General features: G+C 40.0%; 1 protein-coding gene and 1 pseudogene across 2 annotated transcripts; both read right to left on the reverse strand.

The window, feature by feature from the left end:
• Nucleotides 1-793: 793 nt before the first annotated feature.
• Nucleotides 794-3,928, reverse strand: LOC306655773 (la-related protein 1B-like; annotated as a pseudogene). The gene is made up of 3 exons: nucleotides 3,911-3,928; nucleotides 1,108-2,040; nucleotides 794-997 (listed from the first exon to the last, which is right to left on the reverse strand). The product of its transcript is annotated as a la-related protein 1B-like (transcript).
• A 16,509-nt stretch (nucleotides 3,929-20,437) lies between these two features.
• On the reverse strand, nucleotides 20,438-21,775 carry LOC306655774 (sperm motility kinase 3A-like; the record flags this gene model as incomplete). The annotated part of the gene is made up of 1 exon (XM_079130390.1): nucleotides 20,438-21,775. One exon carries the CDS (start codon nucleotides 21,773-21,775, stop codon nucleotides 20,438-20,440), a length of 1,338 nt encoding a protein of 445 aa, XP_078986516.1.
• Nucleotides 21,776-22,761: the final 986 nt, after the last annotated feature.

Below are 22,761 nucleotides of genomic sequence, written 5' to 3' on the forward strand. Positions count from 1 at the left end.
TTGAAATAGGTGTGAATGTCAAAACCCACACAACCAAAATGTCACCCCCTCCATAACCTCTCAACAAAAATGTCACCTCCTCTTAAATAACTGATTATGTCTATTGTCTTATTCATAGAACACCTTAAAAAATATTAAGCAAATATATCATTTATGGTAACTTTGAAATATCTTATGCTTTTAGAGTTTTATTCTTTTAAGAAAAGTAATAGATGAATGATCACAATGAAGATATTTTTAATTTCATTATGAAAATGGCATAAACCTTGTTGCAAAAGTTAATCTTAAACTGGACAAAATTTTACATACATAATGGATATATAATATAAGAAATGCATTCATGAAAGTATTTTCTAGAACTGGGTTGTCATTTTTTTCTTTTTAAAAATTTTATTCTTATAATTTTATTAATAATGCATAAGCGGTTAATGGACAGGCATCACCAACTTGACTGACTTATATTAATTATCCTGTGGAAAAAGTATTTTCTATATTATCCAACTTACCAATGATTGTTCATAAGCTGGCTAAAAATGTAATCTGGGACCCAAGTTTACACGATAAATAAATCTAACTTTTACAATCAGCCTATGTCCAGTCACACAGAAAGGGCAGGCAGCTCCTGGAATGCCAGCAGTGGTCCTCGGCTCTGTCTCCTGTCGTGGCAGAGGTGGTCATCTCCACTCTTGTGCTGCCCAGGGGTCGGAGGGGACACTCCCACACAGAAGGCAGTCTGGTGGCTTCCATCTCTGTAGCATGGTTTGTTTTGGTATTTACAATGCATCTCAGTGAGTCACCTGTCCCACTGCATGTGCCCATCAGATGACTTCCAGGGCATCAGTAGATCATCGCCCTGATTGTATGTGAGCAAAAGGTTTGACCTGTCGTGCAGACAATCAATCAGCCTAGAGAAGTCTGTCTGTGACCCACTTCTAGTAGGAGGAGAACCCTGAATTGGTCATTTTTCTGGTTCTATCCTTTTCCTCATCTCCTCCCCCTCCCCCTCCTTCTCTTCTTTTTCTTCTCCTCCTCCTCCTCCTCCTCCTCCTCCTCCTCCTCCTCCTCCTTCATCTTTTTCTTCTTCTTCTCCTTCTTCTCCCCATCCACAACTTCTACTTCTATGCTGACCTTCAGGACCTCTAAAATGAGCTTCAGGTTTGTGGCGAGAGCCTGAATGTGGTGAAATCCAGCAACCAGGGAAATAGGCAAGAAACCTTGCCCATCCATCTTCCTCCGAAGAAAGAAGTCACCTTCCAATTTTTCTATACTGAAGTCATATTCAATTTGATGCTTAATATGCTGTTTAAGCAATGCTTTTTCCACAGGACACATCTGTACACCTGTTCTGTCGTCATGGTAATACATCATACTGGTGTTAATTTCTGTTGAAATGGCTGATCTGTCCTTTCACCATGTTCTCTGTGACCATCTGAATAATTGAAGTTCACTCGGGGTTTCCTCTGCCTCATCCTCTTCCCCATCCTTGTCTTCTTCCTCAGCCTCTGAAGGACCTTTGATATTACCCGCTTCATTCCTCACACTGGACACTTCATCCTGATCATCTTTTTTCTGTCTCACCTCCAACTTCATGTATCATTTCTCCTATTATATGGGATGACCTATTTGCTTCAAATTGACCCTGAGAGCTGTTCCTGGATCCAGGCGTCTCCTGCCTCTCTGGTTTTACATCATCTAAATGCAGTGGTACTCACTTGTGTTTATTAGTCTCTTTCATCATCAACTGCTTGACTGGACCTCATCCTCACTGATATTTTCAACAGGACCGTCTAATTTTGTGCCCTGGTTTTCTTTGCTCTCACTGTTACTCCTCTTTTCAACCTTCTTTTTCTTTTGTAATTTGTGGCTTCTTTTTTTGTTGGCTGATGATACTCTGAGATAGCAAAAAGGTTTTTCCAGTGCTCACTAACTCTCTTGGTGTTGGCCAGTTTTCATGTCTCTGAAATCACTGGCCTTATTGGAATTCCTTGTCTTCAGTTTTCCTGCTTTTATAATTTTTGGGAAACTGAGCTCAGTTGCCACCTTGATGGGCCAAGCATGGCGGCTGAATTCTGGGTTGTCATTTCATTTCAAGGAACGCATTATACTGCAAATCATCAATGTTCAAAAATAACTATCCTATAACTAGGACAATGCATAGTAAGGTGTGGTGGACTGCACCTCTACCTGACAAACTTGAACCTACTGCTATTTGTGCCTCTTAGTCGACAGATCTGACCTGTGTTTTCATTATGACTTGTTAAACCTTTTTAATACTGAATTCCAAGTTCAGGTATTATAAAGAAAGAAGACTAAACAGGTGTCCTCTAAAACTGACAACATTGGTGAAAAATAAGCAAGAAGGTTATATGTTTATGGAGTGGCTATAAATAATGAAATTCTCATTGTAAAATGATTAGGTAATAAATGGGTTGTTGAAACAAACTATGAGACAGTGGAACCACTTGGCCAAATTCAACAATGAAAAAAAAGAAATAGAATACAGTCAATGTGCCCGAACAATAGGCAGTGGTGTCTGTGGCAGTTTCAGTGGTGGTGCAGATAAACACAATTTGTTGGTTTCCAAATACTCTACTTTTATTAAAGAGAAAACATGGCATTGGCATCTGTTCATTAGCATAAGTGATATGTGTATCATAAATGCAATGGATTATTCAAAATTTGTGAACAAAGACAAAAAAGATCTCATAAGTTTGTTGAATTTCAAAGGAGACATCTACTTAGGGTAATACTACTGGATCTACTATTGTTCAAGATGATATCAGACTTGACAAGAGAAGCCAGGTGATCCTCAAATGGCAAGAACAATGTCAGTGTTAAATCAAGTCATGTTGGGTGAAACCCACAACATATTGTCAAAAATGTAATGTAACCCTTTGTTTGAAGTGTTTTACTCCTTTCCATGAAAAGTAATTGTTGAGCAGGTCATTAAAGTCATCTTTGTATATTGTGTAGTACATGAAAGGATGTCCTATTTAAGGATGTGCTAATGTCCTATTCAAGGATGGCTTATTCATAATAGCCAAATTATGGAATCAACCCAGATATCCACCAATAGATGAATAGATCAAGAAATTGTGGTATATATATGCAACAGAGTTTTACTTAGCCATAAAGAAGAATGAAATTGTGGCATTTGCTGGTACATGAATGGAATTGGAAAACATCGTGCTAAGTGAAATAAGCCAGAATGAAAAATTAAAAAGGTCTAAAGTTTTCTCTCATGTGCAGAATCTAGAGCAAAATAAGGGAAAGAAGGCCGGCAAGGGTGGATTGAATATAAAAAATACATAGGGAAGATCAGTGGAGTAGATGTAAAAGATTGAGAGGGAGGGAGGAAGGATGGGAATAGAGAGGAAATATGGAATGAATTTAACAAAACCATGTTATATGTATGTGTATATAAATGTACCATAGGAAATTTCACCTTTATGTATACGTAGAACGTATCAATCAAAAATAAATAAATGAGCAAAAGGAAGATCAGTAGAGCAGAGGAAGGAGAATAAGGGGAGGGAGGGGGAGGGAAAGCAGGGGTAATGGGGATTAAAATCAAATTTCATGCATGTATGATTTTGTCAAAATAAACCCAATGACTATGTTTAACTAGAATGCTCTAATAAAAAAAAATAAAGTATTGCTTATATATATGCAAAAGATGCCATAATGGCCCAGTATAGTGCAACCACTCTATCCCAGGCAGGTTGACTCAAGATTTGGGCACCCAGAAAAAGATACATGAAGCCATGCCTTTATTCAATTGGGTGGGCAATCTGTGCAGCAATGAGTCCTGTTCAACTTATATACAGAATTGTAATAAAGCTGGCAGCATGTCAAGTATGATATCATGTGGTTATATAAGAATGTATGTGCACTCTTTTTCCTGATTTACATAAGGCATCTTAGTCATCGCTTCTGGGACATCCGGGTGAGGGAGCCTGATTGACTCCATTTTCTTTGCATCCCATGTCTTATTTATAGGGCAATGTGTATTGTGTTCTTAATGATAATAAAGGCTAGATAAGCTCTACATTATTGTTTCCAACCTATTTAATGCATCTGGTTCAATTTCATTAAAATATTTGCAGAATTAAAAACTTGGGACTTAATGGGTTTAGTCTCCTTCCCAGGCCCTTAAGACTTCTCAAGTGCTGCTTCATCTGTCTGGATCCCCTCATTTACTTGTTTCCTGCCACATCTTCAGTGGGTCCTCATCTTGGAGGGCTTCTTTGTCTTTACTCCCACCTGCCTCCAGTCTGGATAGGTGCCTTTCTATTTGTTCCTGTAACACCCAATTCTCTCCCCTGTCATAGGGTGTCAAATGAAATCAGGTTCATTTTTCCACATCATTTAAAATGTGTTAGTAGTAAAACGTTAATTCAAGTTTGGAACAGATTTTTTCACTTTGGGAAAATCACCAGAATCCTTTTGTAAGTTTAACAGTTTCGCTTTGGAAAAAATTTTAAGTTACCATTAACCTGAAAGCTAGAGCTTCAGACAGAGATGTTAAGTGAGACATTGAGCAACATAAGTTCTGATATATTTAGTAGTAGAAATAACGTCCTTGCAGAGATAAGTATTTTTTTTATCCTAAATATGGATTAATTTTGCCTCTGAAATTTGTCCTTCCCACAGGAGATATGTATATATTTTGTGCAGGAACTTTTTCTCAGCTTGCTTCAGAACAGCTCCATTAGGAGTTACATCTGGCCTTTCTTATAACATCATGCTAGAATGAAGATCTGGAATGATCTGGGAACAGTTTTACCCTGGTTGGACTGTTGGCAACCCAAACCTTTTTTTTTTTTTTTTTTTTTTAATTGAGTAACCTAGACTCTGAAGTGTGTCCTTAAACTATCACTGTGGCCTTCTCTGTACCCTGAGACTTAATGGAACCTGCTAGCTGGGGTGAAATATTAGATGTTTCCACTGTCGGTTATCCTGCTGCAGGAGACAAGACAAGCCTGGGAATGAACAGAGAGAGGAAGAACATCCTTTCTTCTAGCTATAGCCAAAGGGGAGGAAAGTGTAAGAATTTCACAGTGTGAAGAGCCTGGGCAAACATGCCACGTGGAGCAGTCTCCAACATAACAGTGGGTGCTCAACAGTTACTGAATAAATACCTACTTATATTTAATATTGATGGGAGATTCTAAGAGTAACAGGCCACTTATGGGTACTGGTCAACTGGGCATCTGGATATAGATGTGTTAGCTCTGGACTGCACAGTCTGTTTCTTGATGTCCTGTAAATGCCTTTTTCATGTTGCTGCTGTTCTTTTCTACTTTCTGCTGGATACGTGCACAATCTTCTCCCTAATTCCCTAGAGCACAGCTAACAACCAGTGTAACATTAAACACCTAACTGAAGGTTTGGGGCTAACTCGGGCACAATGCAGAGTAGCTTGGAAGAGTTCCTGAGGGATTTACAGAAATTATTTGTGAAGCAAATTTAGTAAAAGAACAGATTTTTCACAGTACTTCCCCAAGGACCGAAGCTATTGTTTTGGGAGTGTTGATGGGAAGGCATGTGTCATTTAGAGACTAGGAGAACTTGGATTTCCTCCCTCAAAAAACACTTGGTCTTTTTTTTTTTTTTTTTTTTTTTTAACCAAACTGTGAGTATCTTGAGAATAGGACTGCATCTTCTTTATCTTTGCTCTATCATTGATTTTAGTACAGTGCCTGAAACATCGGTGCTCAAATAAATGCTTGCTGAGTTATACATGCATAAAGTCTTTTACAATATTATTTGCAACTTAATGAGGTAGCCGAAATAAGTAAATAGCCTTATTTTAAATTGGTTATGAGAAAAATACTAGAATTAATAAGATCTATTGATCCCCCATATTATAAGGTGGTTTCTGTGACTTTAAAATTAGAAAGTGTTTCTTTTCTTTCTTTTTTTTTTTTTTTGTACTAGGGATTTATCCCAGGGGCAATTTACCAGTGAGCCACATTTCCAGTGTTTTTTATTTTTTGAAACAGGTTTTCACTAAGTTGCTTAGAGCCTCGCTAAGTTGCTGAGGCTGGCTTTGAACTTGAAATCCTCCTTTCTCAGCCTCCCTAGCCACTGGGATTACTGACAGGCACCACTGTGCCTGACTGGGAAATATGTTTCAAAAACAGTTTCCTGCAAAAAAGCTGCACCACCATCACATATTTCCAGAGAATCTCGAAATCAGAAGGGCCTTGGAAGTCAGGTAGCTCCCTGACTTAACACATGAGAAAACTGAAACGCAGAGTGGCAAAATAACTTACCCAGAATCACACACCACTTCAGTGGTCTGCATGACATTGCTTCTGATTCTTGTTCTTCTTAGAACCATCCTTCACTAAATAATACCACTCACAGGCCCATGCATAAATTGCAGTTAAAAATGTTTATTTGTATCTTACATTTAAAAAATACTCTGAAGCAGCTGGGCTTGGTGGCATGCCTGTAATCCTACCTACTTGGGAGGCTGGGACAGGAGGATTGCAAGTTTGGGCCCAGCCTGGGCAAAACATAGCAAGACCCTGTCTTATGATAAAATAAATAAATAAATAAGGCTGGAGATGTAGCTCAGTGGTAGAGTACCCGTGGGTTTAATACTTAGCATGGGGGGGGGGGAGAAGGAGAAGGAGAAGGAGGAGGAGGAGGAGGAGAAGAAGAAGAAGAAGAAGAAGAAGAAGAAGAAGAAGAAGAAGAAGAAGAAGAAGAAGAAGAAGAAGAAGAAGAAGAAGAAGAAAAGAAAGAAACAAAGAAAAAGAGAAAGAAAATAAAGAGCTCTCTGAAGCAGTATTTATTGTTGCAGATTCTTAAAAGTTCTAAAATTGTGTTTTCAAATGTGGCTGAATAAAGAACTATGCCAGGACCTTACCCAGGCTAGTGGTGCTCAGGCATCGGTACTTTTTTTTTTTAAATTCCAAAATGATTCTAATTGCACCCATGGTTAAGAATCGCTAGCTTTAATATTTTTTAATTAACTACGTTTTTAAGATTAAAATTATTTTTATTTTATTCAGTGTTCTTATTCATTTTCCAAGTCTTTGGTCTACATCCCAGCTCCACATCCATTCTATGATTAACTAAAAGTCACAAAGAATATGCAATCCCTCACTTGAGTTTCACTAAGGACCAGTAGTAGAAACTTCCTGAATTAGTAAGGCTCAGCACTAAAAGCATTTAATTTGCATTAAATGCAAAGGGCGTCACTGCCTGCCCAGGACAAAGCAGTATTGCATTGCAATTTTAGAGACTAGGTTTCCATAGAATCACACCACTGGCAGTAAGTGGATAGTTTGTACCTCAGTTACCAGAGAAATCTTTACCTAGAGATGCATGTTCTCTATCTTCAAAATCTCCAAGGAGAAATCTTTCATCTTTTGTTATTTTTAACTACACTATACAGAGTGTTCTTTCATTTAGCCACTTTAAACTGCCATCTTCAGTGCAAATGGAGAACAATGAATGGATTGCCTGTTTGCTTATCTTTTGTTAGGTTGGGAAGAGTCACAAATTCACAATCTGGATGCCTTTTCTTCAGGCTAATAATAAATACTTTAACCTGTCATTATGGCCTACATTTTATGACCATTTACATTTTTCCATTCCTCTTCTCTGAAGCAATTAGACAATGGTATAATAGAAGAGTTATTTTCCTTTGCTTTAACAAGTTATCTAAAGATGAAAGATGCAATGCTTATGATTCAAGCCTTAATTTTTAAGTATTATTACATTTGCATGCAAGCACTTTCCATTTTCCCTCTTATTTTATAATTCTAAGATTTAAAATGTAATCACTAGGTTATAAATTACAATTACCTTGCCTTATGTCTGAAAGCAGAATGCAAACATAAAGCTTTCTTGCTTTGATAATTTCTATGATTTTATGCATAACATTAATAAGGACCTGTATATAATTCACATATACAGATTGCACCCACATTACCACAAACACAAGCTTTTCTCAGAGCAGATCGTCTCTGCAGAACCAACCCAGATAATGGAATTAGTCATTAACTCTTCAGGCAGCCTTTACATTTTCTTTATATAGTGTTTTCTATACTCGTGGTAATATTGTGCCATTTTTACCAGCTAGTTAAGATTTCATTGTATAAACAGTAACTGAACATATTCATGTCAAAGATAATCATTCCTTTAAAAGGTTTCTTTGTCAGGTATTCATTAAAGTAGGTTTCACATCAGAATGATAGTCACTAATATAGGGCAAACATCTTACCCATTTGGCAGGTTTTAAAAATTTTTTAATTTTATTAGCACTATATCAAATCCTTGGCTTACATTATGTCTCTTTAAGAGAACTAAGCCCTGTTTTATGAACGCACACAATTGGGAACCTGCAAAGTGGAATAACTTGGGTGTCGTAAAAAGATGAGACCACAGTACAGATATGTTCCTGAATGCATCTGAAATTAATTTTTGGAAATATCTAGTTCCATTAATGTTATACTTTGGAAACAGTGCCTTAATTTTCTTAATACTGATTTTTGTAAGTTCATTTTGTAAAAAATTCTTTAAATAAAGGTTTCTCCCTGTTGATGTTTACAGCTCCTCTCTGCATGAAGCACTGGCATTTTGCTTCAAGACAGGAGGTAACACAGGAATAAATGCAGTGCCAGCCACATTTCCTCTGGATCAGATTTGTGAATGTTGTGAGCGTTGTAAAGGGTAGTGTGGGTGACAGAATTTCACAAAAGTGCCTACACAAAGAGCTGCTCTTCAGAAGGCAGACACCATTTTGTCTCATTTCAAAGCAATTCACAACCTTCTCTAGTTTTTCAGTGGATACTTTCAGACACTAAATTTTTCACCTAAACCTGATGGGAATTGATGAATTTGTAGGGGGGGCAATTTTATTTCTAGTCAGTGGGAGGGGAAATAGAAAAGGGGAATAATTGAGGTCACAGCTGTAAATATCTCTTGAGTTCTCTGAAGAAGTAAAGTGAGAATAACTAACTCTCATGTGTAGTTATATAGACACCGAGAGTCATGAAATTAATGCCAGTATAAAAATAAATCCCCAGCCTCAGATTACTTCATAGGAGAGATCTGTATTTGCTCTGAGAGCTTGGTGGCAGGGGCTCAGGGTAGGGGTACATCATGAATGAATCTCACTCCTTATCTTTCTGTGTGAGAAATCAGCCCAGCACTACTGCCTCAGGAAGCCCGCGCTGAGCTCATCTCTTGAGACTCTGATTGGCCTGTGAGTATGTGGATTATGATTATGTGTATAGCTCTGTGGTTGTTTGTCTGAATATAAGTGATCTTAGGCTTTGTTTGTTTTTGTTTTATTTTATTTTACTTTTTTTGGCAAACCGAAGCATATACATAAAGTTGAGATTGGCTTTCAGAATTGTAACTTGACATTTTCTAACTTGACATTTTTATCACTAGGCACAGCCTACATTCTGGAGTGTATCTTACAATTCCCTTCAGCCTCTGCAGTATGTTATTTTCTATACCCTGAATACTATCACTATTACCCTGTGAGGGAAGATTTCTGTCCCATTACATAAAATTTACCATTTCAATCATTTTAAAGAGTAAAATTTTGTGATACTTATTCACAATGTTGTGCAACCATCACCCCAACCTAGGTCCAGAACATTTTATCACTCCCAAAGACTATCCCATCCTCAGTAAGTGGTCCCTCCACAATACCCCTCTCCAACCCCTGAACCCCATAACTTGGCTTTCTACCTCTGTGGATTTGATTGCTATTAATATTTCACATAAACAGGAGCATACAATATGTGTTCTTTTGTGTGTGGTTTCTTTTGCTTAGCGTAATGTTTTTTGAGGATAATCCATGTTGTGTATTAACTTTGAAGCAATAAGTCATTCCTATCAGGATGGAGTTTATACTGGTCAGTTAGCTGGATATATACTTCTTGAAAAAAAGTTTAAATTATAAAATGGAGAAGTTAATTTGCCATGTGACTAATATTTTGTTTTAATGTCCTTCAATATACAGGGTTTTGTTGCATTAAACAAAACAAAAACAAAAAACAACTAAGAAACAAAATTAGAAAGAACCCAAAACCACATAACAAACATCACAACACATTATCACCTAAATTCAGAGTATGTATATTGCTTGATTCCTACCAATTGCATTTTTACAAGGTCTTCTGGGGGCATCATGGGCAGGGGGAAGAACGTGTGACCAAAGGATGTCATGCAAAAAGGATGACTGTAAGGCAAAACATTTGAATTAAGCTTTTGAAGTCTTCCTTTTAATTGTCCACTTTCCAGCTCTCCTCTAAGGATGAAACACGTAGATAACAAACTTAATTCATCCTAAAATATTTGTGACTTAATGAACTTAAAAACTAATAGAGACATTCTTGCTTAATTCTATAAAACTGATTGACTTTTGGTCAAGAAATGGAGAGGACTGTTCAGGGAAAGATCCTTCCTTGTCCCCTTAAATTTTATCTTATGAACCAATGAGTTCTCAAGCTCCTATGTGCCTAAGATTCACTGTGATGTTTGTAAAAATAAAGTCTCTTAGACCCTAGAGATTCTGATTCAATCTGGGTGGGGATCAGAAATCTGTACCTTTTAGTGTCCTAGGTCAGAGGTTCTCAAACTTTAATGTGCAACAGAATCACCTTGAGGACTTGTTAAAATAAATTGCTGGATTCCATTCTCGGAGTTTCTGATTCAGTTTCAGGATTTACCTAACAAGATCCTGATGATGTTGATGATTCTGGTTGTGAATCAGACTTCGAGAACAATTGTCTTAAGTGATTCTAAAATATTGTGCCTGGGACACATTGAAGACATTCTGATAAACTAAATCAAACTTCTGCTTATTAGGCTAAGTCTGTGTAGCAGCCTGCAAAAAACAAACAAACGAAAACAACAACAACAAAATATGGACTTTGAAGTGGTAGAGAAAATAAAACTCTATCTACAGCAGTTTTTAAATGTTTTTATTAGTGCTTTATAGTTATACATAATAGTGGGGCTCATTTTGACATATTCATAAATGCCTATAATTTACTGCATTTCATTCCCACGTACTTCCCCTTTCCCTCCCCCCAACCCCTTCCTCTATTCTACTGTTCTTCCTTCTATTTATTTATTTTAAGGGTATTATAGTAATACATAAAAGTGGAATTAACTGTAACATATTCATACATAATTTGGTGAATTTCATTCTGCAGTTCCTCCCTGTTCCTTCCCCTTCTCCCTCCCCCAGAGTCCCTTTCTTTATTTTATTATTCTCCTTTATATTTTCATGAAATCCCACTTTTTTATTCCTTATTGTCTCTAGCTTCTGCATATGAGAGAAAACATTTGACCGTGGATTTTCTGAGTCTGGCTTATTTCACCTAGCATGATGTTCTCCAGTTCCATACACTTACCAGCAGATTACATAATTCCATTCTTCTTTATAGCTGAGTAAAAACTCGATTGTGCATGTATACCCCATTTTCTTTATCCAATCCTCTGTTGACAGGTACCCAGGCTGATCCCATGTCTTGACCATTGTGAATTGTGCTACTATGAACATTGGTATGCATGTATAACTATAGTATGCTGGATAAATACCAAGGGGATTGGGATAACTGGGTCATATGTTGGTTGATTCTCTTGAGGAATCTCCATACTGCTTTCTGAAGTAGTTGCACTAATTTGCAGTCCCACCAAAAATGTTTGAGTATATCTTTTCTCCAAATCCTTGCCAGCAATCGTTTGTTTGTATTCTTGATGATTGCCATTCTAACTGTAGTAAGATGAACCAATGTCGTTTAGATTTGTATTTCCCTGATTTATCAGGATGTTGAACATTTAAGATTTTTTTGTTGGCTATTTCTATTTATTCTTTTGAAAAATGTCTGTTTAGATCATTTGTCCATTTATTAATTGGGTTATTTGAAAAATAATATTTTAATTTTTAATGTTAGTTACTATCATACATTATTATTTTATTGATTAAAATAAAATCTAATGTCTAGATTGTAGAAAATAAACATTTGTCAATCATATCTGTACTATTTAAAACTGAAATTAATTTTTAATTGATTCTTGAAAACAAAAATTATACATATGTATAGGGTTAAAATAACATTTTTTAACTTTGATATATATATATATATATCAAAGCTCATAGACTATTGTTGTAGGTTTCATTTGAAATAATGTTAAAATACCAACTGAAGCACTAAGTATTTTGTTGCTTGGAGTTTCAACTAGGAAATTGATTCAGGGGTACAGCCTGCTGGATGTTTCTGATATTGCAAAGAAAAAAATTATCGAGGAAGTTTTACAATTTAGTACCTTTTATTTTAAAAATTATTATATTTTTACAAGTATGATATGGAAACATTGTGAAACTTAGTGAGTTCCAGATATTCCTTTGCTTATTGATCTTTGTTTTGTGACCTTAGGCAATTGCTCAAGATTCAGGTTCCTTCTCTGTATTATGGGGCAACACAATCATTTCCACCTAGCAATATAAATGTTTTGCTGAAAACATTTAAATCCCCAGTATGATGCTGAGCCCATTGTAAGAACCCCTGGCTTTTACACTCACACACACACACACACACACACTGACGTGTATGTGTGTGTGTGTGTGTGTGTGTGTGTGCGTGTATACATATATATGCCAACAAGCAAAAGAGCATCACTTTCTGATCTATGTAAGTTGTCCAAACTTAATTCTGCTTTGAAGCAAAGTTCAGAATGATATGCAATGACTCCATGTAAATGCTTTTCTGCATTTGGACTTCTATAGTTCCGTGCTTCAATGAATTAGGAAGGAGCAGGTACTGAAAGAGTCAAATAATTTTTGCAGGTATTGAAACTTGATGATGAAGTGGAGCATCCGGCTGAATAATTTCCTCTAAGTAAAGCTTTTAAATAAAATTCATACTCAGTGCCTCCAGGCAACTCATTCCTTAATATGCTGACACAGGACACTAGTAAAACCAGTCCTTACCTAAGATAAACAACAAGAAGTTGGCCTCACATGAATGTTGAAGTCCAAACTGTACTGTCTCTGGGCCCCAGCTGTGTTTAGAAACTCACATCTTGGGAACCCAAATCTCCTTTGTGATTCATAGAGTGCACAGTGGTCCCGCCTGTGCTGGGGATGGTTTCACTGGTGTTTTTTGCTATGGTGGCCCAGTTGAGCAATTCAGAGATAAGAATCAGCGGTCTAGAGAATGGCCCATGAATCTGCCATAAAAACAAGTATTTCAGGAATTTCAATTAAAGACATTTGAGGGTTACATAATGTCGAAAAAAACGCTTTGAGATATCCAGCAGGAACTGGTTTTTCTGTTTCAACTTGCTGCAATTATTAGAATAGAATCAAGTAGTATGTCTGTACTCAGTGGGAACGCCATTGAATATCAGCTGTGATTGCCAGGAGGCACTGTGGTTCAAGATAAGTGTGCCCTTTGGGTTCTAGTGTTGCAAACTGCAGTGATTTATGAGGCCCTTGCTGCAGTAAAAGACCATTACCCAAGGTGACACTATTCCTGTCCTTACTGCTGCCCCAACATTAACACCACCCAATGTTTAATCTGGCCTAGGGGCAGCACAGAGTGTTGCACAAGAAGGCATTCAATAAATACAGGGTGAGCAGAATCCTGTGGTATAGTGGTACCAGTTACAGCAAGGATTGGGGTTTAATTGTAAGATATATAAATATAAACTTGGTCTTAAATTCATGACTGAGTAGTCATTCCAAGTGTTTGGTGTGCATCTGCTGTAACTTTACTTCAATTAATTCAGGAGTGGTTTGGGGAAGTTCCAGTCCTGATGTGCCCAGAAAAGACGAGTTTTCAGAACACCTCTCTGGCTCCCCACAACTAGCCTACAGCAGCTTATTTAAAGAGGCACATTCCATCGATATTCTTAAAGTAGAACCACACTAGGGCCTGGGCAAAGTTTATGTAAAGAGGAAACTAATTAGAATTCATTGTATTGGATAACTATGTGGAGATTAGCTAGGACCTGTTATTAATGGCCAATAATTAGGGAATGGTGTCAGGAGATTTCTTTTTCTTTTCCTTCCTTCCTTCCTTCCTTCCTTCCTTCCTTCCTTCCTTCCTTCCTTCCTTCCTTCCTTCCTTCCACTTGGCCATACTGGATAATGTTCTTTTTTAAAAATTTTTTTATTTGTTCTTTTTAGTTATGCATGACAGTAGAATGTATTTTGACATATCATACATACATGAAGTATGACTTCCCATATTTGTTGTTGTACATGATGTGAAGTTACACTGGTTGTGAATTCAATGTATGAACATAGGAAAGTTATGTCTGATTCATTCTAGTCTTTCCCATATCCCCTCCCTTCCCCACCTCCCCCGTTCAATCCGGTGAACCTTCCCCACCTTGTCTATTGTAAGTCAGCATCCCCATATCAGAGAGAACATTCAGCCTTTGTTTTTTGGGATTGACTTATTTCACTTAGCATGATAGTCTCTAGTTCCATCCATTTACCAACAAATATCATAATTCCATTCTTCTTTATGACTGAGTCATATTTCACTGTTTATACATACCACGTCTTCTTTACCCATTCATCTGTTGAAGGACACCTATTTTGGTTCCAAAGCTTGGCTATTATGAATTGAGCTGCTATAAACATTAATGTGGCCACATCACTTTAGTATGTTGATTTTATGTCCTTTGGGTATAGGCCAAGGAATGGGATAACTGGATCAAATTGTGGTTCCATTCCAAGCTTTCTAAGGAAAACTTTCTAGAGTGGTTGCACCAGTTTACAATCCCATCATGGAAGGTCTAAGTTTAAATCGTGACTTGGTCTTTCAGGAGACCAGGAACCCACCAAGAGTTGACTCAAAGAAAAGTCTGCTGATATTCTTATTGGTTTCCCCCTGAATGTAATTTGATTCTTTTCTCTCGTGGCCTTTAAAATTCTGTCTTCATCCAGAAACTTCCAAGGGTTTTAGGAGCTCTGTGTTAGGAACCAGGGGCAGGAAAAAATACACACACACACACACACACACACACACATATACACACACATACATATATGCATATGTATGTCTATGTGTCCTGTATATTCAGGACTATGTGCTAAAGAAGCCTGTGACCTTGAAACAACAATGGACACAAACAAACAAACAAAAAGCCTCAAGAAAATTCTGCTATCTATACCCAAAGAACTGGGAAATGGGCACCCCAGCAGGACAGAAGTCTTTTAATTCTATGTTTTAGGCAAAATTCTAAGGTGTCTCTGGGATTACACCCACTGATGTACATGTCCTGACTTGCGAATATACTGAACTTTACTTCCTGTGATTAGGCTACATTATTATATGGTGCAGTTGACTTTAAGATAAGGAGAATATTTTTCAGACTAGGCACAAAATGGAAAGTCAGAGACATTCCAAATGTGAGAGGGATTAGACATGAGGGAAGTTTTCTCTTGCCAAGATGAAGAAATCCACATTGCATTGTCCCGTGAACAGCATCTAGGAGCTGACAGTGGACCCCAGCTGACAGCAGACAGAGGAGGTCTCAGTCTTCAAATTGCAAGGAAATGAATTCTGCCAATGACATGGAGCAGTTTGCCTAGTTTGAACCTCCATATGAGAATGTAGTTGGCCAGCACTTTAATTTTAGCTTTATGGCACTCTTTATTCAGGGACACCATGAGATAATAAATTTGTGATGTTTTTAAGCTACTGTTTGTGGTAACTTGTCTGTTCTTGATTCAAACACTCTGGAAAAGCCTCCCCCGATCCTCCAGTAGTGCTGCAGTATGGAATTGGTTGGCAGGCCTCTAAATTCTACCCCTGTGGCTATTATAACAAATTACCAGGAATTTAGTGGTTGAAAAGATAAAAAAAAATTTATTGTCTTATGTTTCTGAGATTCAAAGTTCACAATGAGTCCCATTGGACTAAAGTCAATGTGTCCACAGAGATGCAATCCCTCCAGAGGCTTTGGAGGAGGATTCCTACCTTTGTCTTTTCTAGCTTCTAGAGGCTGCCTGCATTCCTTGGCTGGGGACCCCTTCCTCTGTCTTCAAAGCACATCCTCCAACCTCTACTTCTGTAATCACATCTCACCTTTTTCTCTAACCCTCTTGCCTTCCTCTTATAAAGATACTTGTGATTATCCTGAGCCTCCCTAGATTATCCGGGATATTTGCTATAGTTTGAATTTTTGGCCCCTACAAAATTCATGTTGAAATTTAATTATCAATATAATGGAATCAGGCCAGATGCCATGGCTCACACCTGTAAAGGGGCGGCTCCAGATGCTGAGGTGAGGCACGAGGATCCCAAGTTCAAGGACAGCCTTAGCAAAAGTGAGGCGCTAAGCAACTCAGTGAAAGCCTGTCTTTAAACAAAATATGAAATAGGGCTGGTGATGTGGCTCAGTAATTGAGTACTCCTGAGTTCAATCTCCGGTACCCCAAATATGTATACACATATATACACATACATATACATATATGTATACCATATATACATATATATGCATACATATACATATGTAAACATTATATATATAGAATTTATATAAAATTTTATATATGTACATATCTATGTGTATATATATACATACACATATTTTACATATATATGTGTATATAGATAGATAGATAGATAGATAAAATATGATCAGGAGGTAGGGACATTGAAAGGAGGTAAGACCATAAGGCTACACCCTCAGCGTTTAAAGACTTTAAAAAAGTACATTTGGGAGTGAGTCGTCTCTCTCTTTTCCCTTTTCTCTTCTGCCAGGTGGTGATGCAGCAAGGTCTGCACCACCTGCCAGGGCTTTAATCTTGGACTTTTTAACCTCCAGAACTGCGCAATTAATTTCTGTTCATTATAAATTATCCAGTCTTGGGTATTGCTATGACAGGGAAAAAAAAAGACAATAATTTCCTTATGAAAAGATCTTTAACTTAATGAAATCTACAAAGTCGCTTTTATCACGTAAGGTAACATATTAATAGGTTCTACAGATTAGGATATGGACCTCTTTGGGAGGCATTATTCTGTGCACCCTAACCCACTACAGAAGAGCACTGTAGAAGTTTCCATAAACTAAATTGATGTGTGAACCTCAATCTACAAAAATGTGCTAAGTCATGCATCCTAAACAGAAAGAGGTTAGCTACCTGCTGAAAGAGGTGATCCAAGCAGCAAGCAGAGTCTTACAACATAAAATGCAAATGCTTAGGATATAGTCCAAAATTACTGACCATATCAAGAAAATATCAACACCAATGAAAAAGACATCGAGACCAAGATGACACAGTCGTTGGAATTATCAGATAGGGATTTTATTTTATTTTTTTAACTTTCAAGTATTTTTATTATTTATGTATGATAACTAGTATAATTGTTGTGTCAGAACTAATTTCTGGATATATTTAAGATGTGTAACATGAAGTTTTGGTGTACTTGTATATAGTGAAATGGTTCACATGGTCAAGTAAATTAATATATTCATCATCTCATAGTTACTCTCAGATAGGATCTGATAAGGCAGCTATCATAAAAATGCTTCAGTAAGAACACACATATTCTGAATCACGAAAAAAAATACAGAATCTTGGCAAAGGTACAGATATACAAAAAAGAACCAAATGGAAATTTTAGAATAAAAAAATATAACTGGGAAAAGAAAATCTTGAGATGGGCTTAATAACAAAGTAAAGATGACAGAAGCACAAGGGACCTTGAAGATAGAGCAACAAAAATCATCAGTATGAACAGCAGAGGGCAAAAAGATTTTTTAAAAATGACCAAATTCCCTGGAACCAGTGGGACAATAACAGAAGATCTAACGTTCATAGTATCAAAATTCCAGATGAAGAGAAGAAAGAATGCTGGACCAAAAAAAAAGAAAGAAAAGAAAAGAAAAAGAAAAAAACATGACCCCTACTTTCCAAATTAAACCCTAAGAAATCCACACTGTACAGTGTCACTGATGTCAGTCTTCACTTTTTGTTTGGTTGTATTCCTTGTGCTGGTTTGGGGTTTGTTTCGATCATTTTCTTGTTTTTGAAAGTGGAAGTTTATTATTTTGAGAACTTTCTTCTTTCTTCTTGCCTAACATAAACATTTGATGCTGTGAATTTCTCTCTAAGCAATGTTTGCATTGCATCCAGAAATTCTGATGTTGTATTTTAATTTTTGTTCAGTTCCAGATATTTTCTCCATTTTTCCTTTCATTAATCAAAACATATTTCAAAGAACTCAGGAAAAAATAGCCTCTTGTATTTATCCATATATTTGTTATTTTGCTGCTTTCTCTTTATCCCTGATGCCCAAGTTTCCTTCCGGTACCATTTCCTTTCTGTCTGAAGGACCAGTAATTATTTTTGTTAACAAGTCTACTGGCTCTTAACTTTTATTTATATGAAGATGTATTTATTTTACCTTCCATTCTGAAGAATTTTTCTCTATGTAAGAGATGAAGAATTTTTTTCTATATATGAGCTTTTGGTTTTCCTATGTTTTTCCTTTGGGCACTTTAAAAATGTTGCTTCACTACCTTCTGTCTTACATCATTTCTGATAGAAATTCCACAATCCTTTAGCTGGTTCCTTGTTTATCACTAAGCTATCATTTTCATCTGATTGATTTTAAGTGTTTCCCATCATCCATAGTTTGTAAGTGCTCTTGAAGTGTCTGGGCATGGACTTCTTTGGGTTTCTCCCACTGAGGGTTGCTAAGCTGTTTAAGTCTGTAGATTCATGTCTTTCACCACATTTGGAAAATTGAGCCATGATTTTTTTCTCTGCCTTATTCTAACCTCTCATTTTGGATCTCCAATGACATTAATGCTAAAACATCTCAAAGAGCCCTGAAGCTCTATTCTTTAAAAATAACTGCCCAATGGTGAACCTCTTCCTTCGCTGCCCGTGGGATTATGGAGGTGATGCCCCTCTGGATGGAACACTCTGGAGTCTCCAGTGCCTTCCCAGAAGTGTGTTCTCCAACCCCTGCCACCCACTCTCTCCACACACAAGAGGCAAGAGGCATGAAGACAAAATTGGAAGACAATTTTATTGAGAAACTGAATGAGGACTACATACACATCTTCATGTCATAAAAATTAACAGTAGGACATTTTACTCTTGAAAATAAAAATCAACTTCCCTCATCTCTCTCCTGACTTTCTTTTATTTCAGAATAATTTCCCCCCAAAGTACGATTCTAAAAGACACGTCATTAAGAAACTTTTATTTTGAAATCAGTTGCCAAATATGAATGTTATTTTTAAAGTCAGTTCTTAGACAAATGTGATTTATTTCAATAAATAATGGTGGAGTGACTTATATAGGTAAGAGTTCTCTCAGCCACCATGGTTACCAGGGAGACTAAAGTGCAGATTAAAATCCATGGTGGTTTTGCTTTGATTTCTAGGGCAAGGGAAAGTAAAGAATCGCTATCCCTGAGTTTCCACAGTCAACTAGAGGTGGCCAATTGACACTTTTGGCCTGTGAGGTTCGAGAAGTCTGCTGGAGGTGCTCAGGCAATGCTTTGCTTGGGGAGATGAGGAACTCAAGTGGTCAGCACCTGCCTCGTGCTCCCTCCTCACTGGGTGCTGCTGGGCCCCCTGGATCTCTGGCAGCCTTCTTGCCAACAAGAGCATCACAATGCTTCTGGTCCTGCCAACCCTGAGCTGCAGAGAACACTGTCGTCAGCCGCCTCTTCTCAAATTTTGTGTCAGGTGGAAAACAGAGACTCTATCCTTCAAAGCCACCATCAGAGGTCTGTGACTTGACACCAAAAGCACTTGTAATGCTTAAAACAGCAAAAAGAAAAAAAAAAAATTTTTTTTTTTTTTGGTTATGTTTTGTGTTGGTAGCATGGATTGAACTCAGGGCCACTTTGCCACCAAGCCACATCCCCAACGCTCTTTTTCATTTGATTTAGAGACAGGGTGTCACTGAGTTGCTTAGTGCCTTATTTTCCTGAGACTGGTCTTGAACTCTTATCCTCCTGTCTGGGCGCCCCAGCTGATGGATTGCAGAGGTGCCCCAACACCCTGGCCGCTTCTAAATTTAAACCTGCCTTCTTAAAACAAAGCAAAACAAAAAACCAAAAATCTTTGGAACATCAATTTTATTATATAGTTTGTGAGGAAGAGAAATTCATTCAGAAGCAAGTCTGCTCTCCCAGAAGCCAGGGAGGAAGGCCAGGGAAGAGCAGGGCAGGGGGAGGTGTCCCAGGGCAGAGAGTCTCTGATGTGTGTGGCAGGTGGGGGCAGAGGAGAGTCGTGGGGGATCCAGATGCGCTGTGGGTTGGTATCCGAGAATGGGGAAGCCGGAGCCAGGTGGCACACCTCACTGCTGAAGCTGTTTGAGTGCAGCCCTGACAGGTGCCGGGTCCACCATGTCAGGATGCTCAGAGCTGGGGGTCTTCTGGCCGTGCGTGGTCTATCTGTCTGCTCAGGGCGGGTTCCCTGGAGCCACTGTGGTTTGGAGCCTAGGGCGCCTGCGGGCTCCTTGCATGGGTGCCACTCTTCTTCTGGAGGTGGGCTCGCCGAAGCAGGGCACACAGCAGCACAGCTGCCGGATGCAGGTGGCCATCCTCCTAGTGACCGCCCTCCAGCCCCTGTGGCCGTCAACGGATTGGCCTGAGGAGGGACCCTGGGAGGACGAGCTGGGGCCTTGTGCTACCCATCTGCTGAGGATCCTCCAGGGCCTGGGCCTGGGCTGGTCGGGCCTGCGGGGCACAGGGCCTGGCCTGGCGGCTGGGCTGGGAGGGGGCGTGTCCCCATGGAAGAAGCGCAGAGGAATCGCGGGCACACTGGCATTTGCGGTGCCCCTGTGTCCCGATGACTTGGCCTCCTCGGGCTGCTGCTGCTCACAGGGCCAGGGAAGGGGAGGCTCGCTGGCACACTTCTTGGGAGGCATGCAGGGGGGATCCCTGGGGCCCGGGCGAGGCCCGACCACCCGGCGGCGCACAGGCCTGGCCTGGAGCTCCCAGCCCACCCCCTGGCTTCGCTGGTGCAGGAGGATAAGGTAGGTTCCCATGGCCTCATCGAACTTCCGCTGGTCCAGGGACACCCAGGCGTTGTAGGGGTCGAAGCCCATGTCAAACATGATGGTCATGATGGCGGGGTCGGGGCGCGAGGGCAGTGGCTGGCCGCAAGGACCAGGCGGGGCTTCCTCGCCCTGGCTCAGCCACGGGTGCCCCATTACCTGCTGGAGGGTGGGCCTCTGGGCGGGGTCCACCGTCAGCATCTGCTGGATGAGGCTGCGGGCCTCCTGGGACAGGTGCGCGGGGAGCTCGTAGCTGGCCTGCACGATGAGCCTCTGCAGGCCCTTGGCCGTGCTGGCCTTAAACGGGCGCCTCCCTGTGAGCATAAGAAAGAGGGTGACCCCCAGGCTCCACACGTCCGCCGGGGGACCCTCGTATTCTTGCTTCAGGACGATTTCAGGGGCACGGTAAGGCAGAGTGCCCCAGAAGCTGGTGAGCTTCTGCCCAGGCCGGACCCTGGCGCTCAGGCCAAAGTCTATGAGTTTGACCTTGCCGCCCCTGCTGTCCACCACGAAGTTCTCGGACTTGAGGTCGAGGTGTGCGATGCCCCGCTCGTGGCAGTGGCGCACCGCACACACCATCTGCCTGAAGGTCCTGCGGGCCTTGTCCTCCTTCAGCCCACCTGCCGCCGGGATGCAGCACCGCAGCTCTCCCCCACCTGCGTGCTCCATGACCATGTAGAGGTTGCCCGGGGTCTCCATGACCTGGAACAGCTGGATCACATTCGGGTGCTCCAGGGCCATCAACCACTGCGGTTCCAGTAGCACGGCCTGGGTCCCCTCTGTCTTGGGCACGACTTTCACCACCACCTCTGCCCCGGTGAGGAGATGGCGGGCTAGAAGCACCTGGCTGAAGCCCCCCTGGCCAAGCTCCCTCACGACCTGGTAGTGGTCCGTGAGGGCCGCCTCGTAGCAGGAGCTGGGCCCCTGTGGCCCTACACTAGTCTGACTGCACTGACTGCACATCCTAAAGCCGGAACGACAACTAAGGATGCTACCTTAAAAAAAAATAACAAACTCAAACAAAAGGCCCAAACCAACAAACAAAAGACAAAACAAACAAACAAAACCCAAATCAAAAAAACAACGGCAAAACACCACCACCCCAACCACCAACCACCAGCCACCAACCACCAACCACCAGCCACCAACCACCAACTACCAGCCACCAACCACCAGCCACCAACCACCAAAAACGCTCACTATCTGGGAGTCCGACAGGTCACCACCAAGAGCTTCCTGTACTTATGGACAAAAATCCCAGCCGCAGCCTCCCTCTTATATGGCCGGTGGCTGACCTCCCATCACAGTGGCTCCTTGTGAGGTCACAGCAGGCAATGACCAGGTCACATCCGGCCAGAACCCCCAGTGATCATCTCACTTTGGGGCCTCCAGGACCCGTTCAACTCTCATAAGAAGAATAAGAATGGACCCCACAAGCTTTTAGTTGCAAGGTGGTGTGGACACTGAGAGTTACACCTTTAGGGATTCAAACTTGTGAGATTCTCCCGGGCTCTTTTCACTTGGAGTCTGATGAAAATCCCTACTAACTTTGGGCATTACAGGCCTCATCATATCTACACCCCAAGTGTTCCATTCCTACTTCTCCATCTCAGAATGATTGGTGTCAAAGTGTGGTAGCGCTTTGCTCACATGGCGATGCTCCCACCAAATGCTCTGTTCCCCTAGGATGCTCTAGAGCTTGGCATGAACACCTATGGGGCTGAGAG

The sequence above is a fragment of the Sciurus vulgaris genome (assembly GCF_902686455.1).
Source record: "Sciurus vulgaris genome assembly, chromosome: 3".
NCBI classification, from domain to species: Eukaryota; Metazoa; Chordata; class Mammalia; order Rodentia; family Sciuridae; genus Sciurus; species Sciurus vulgaris.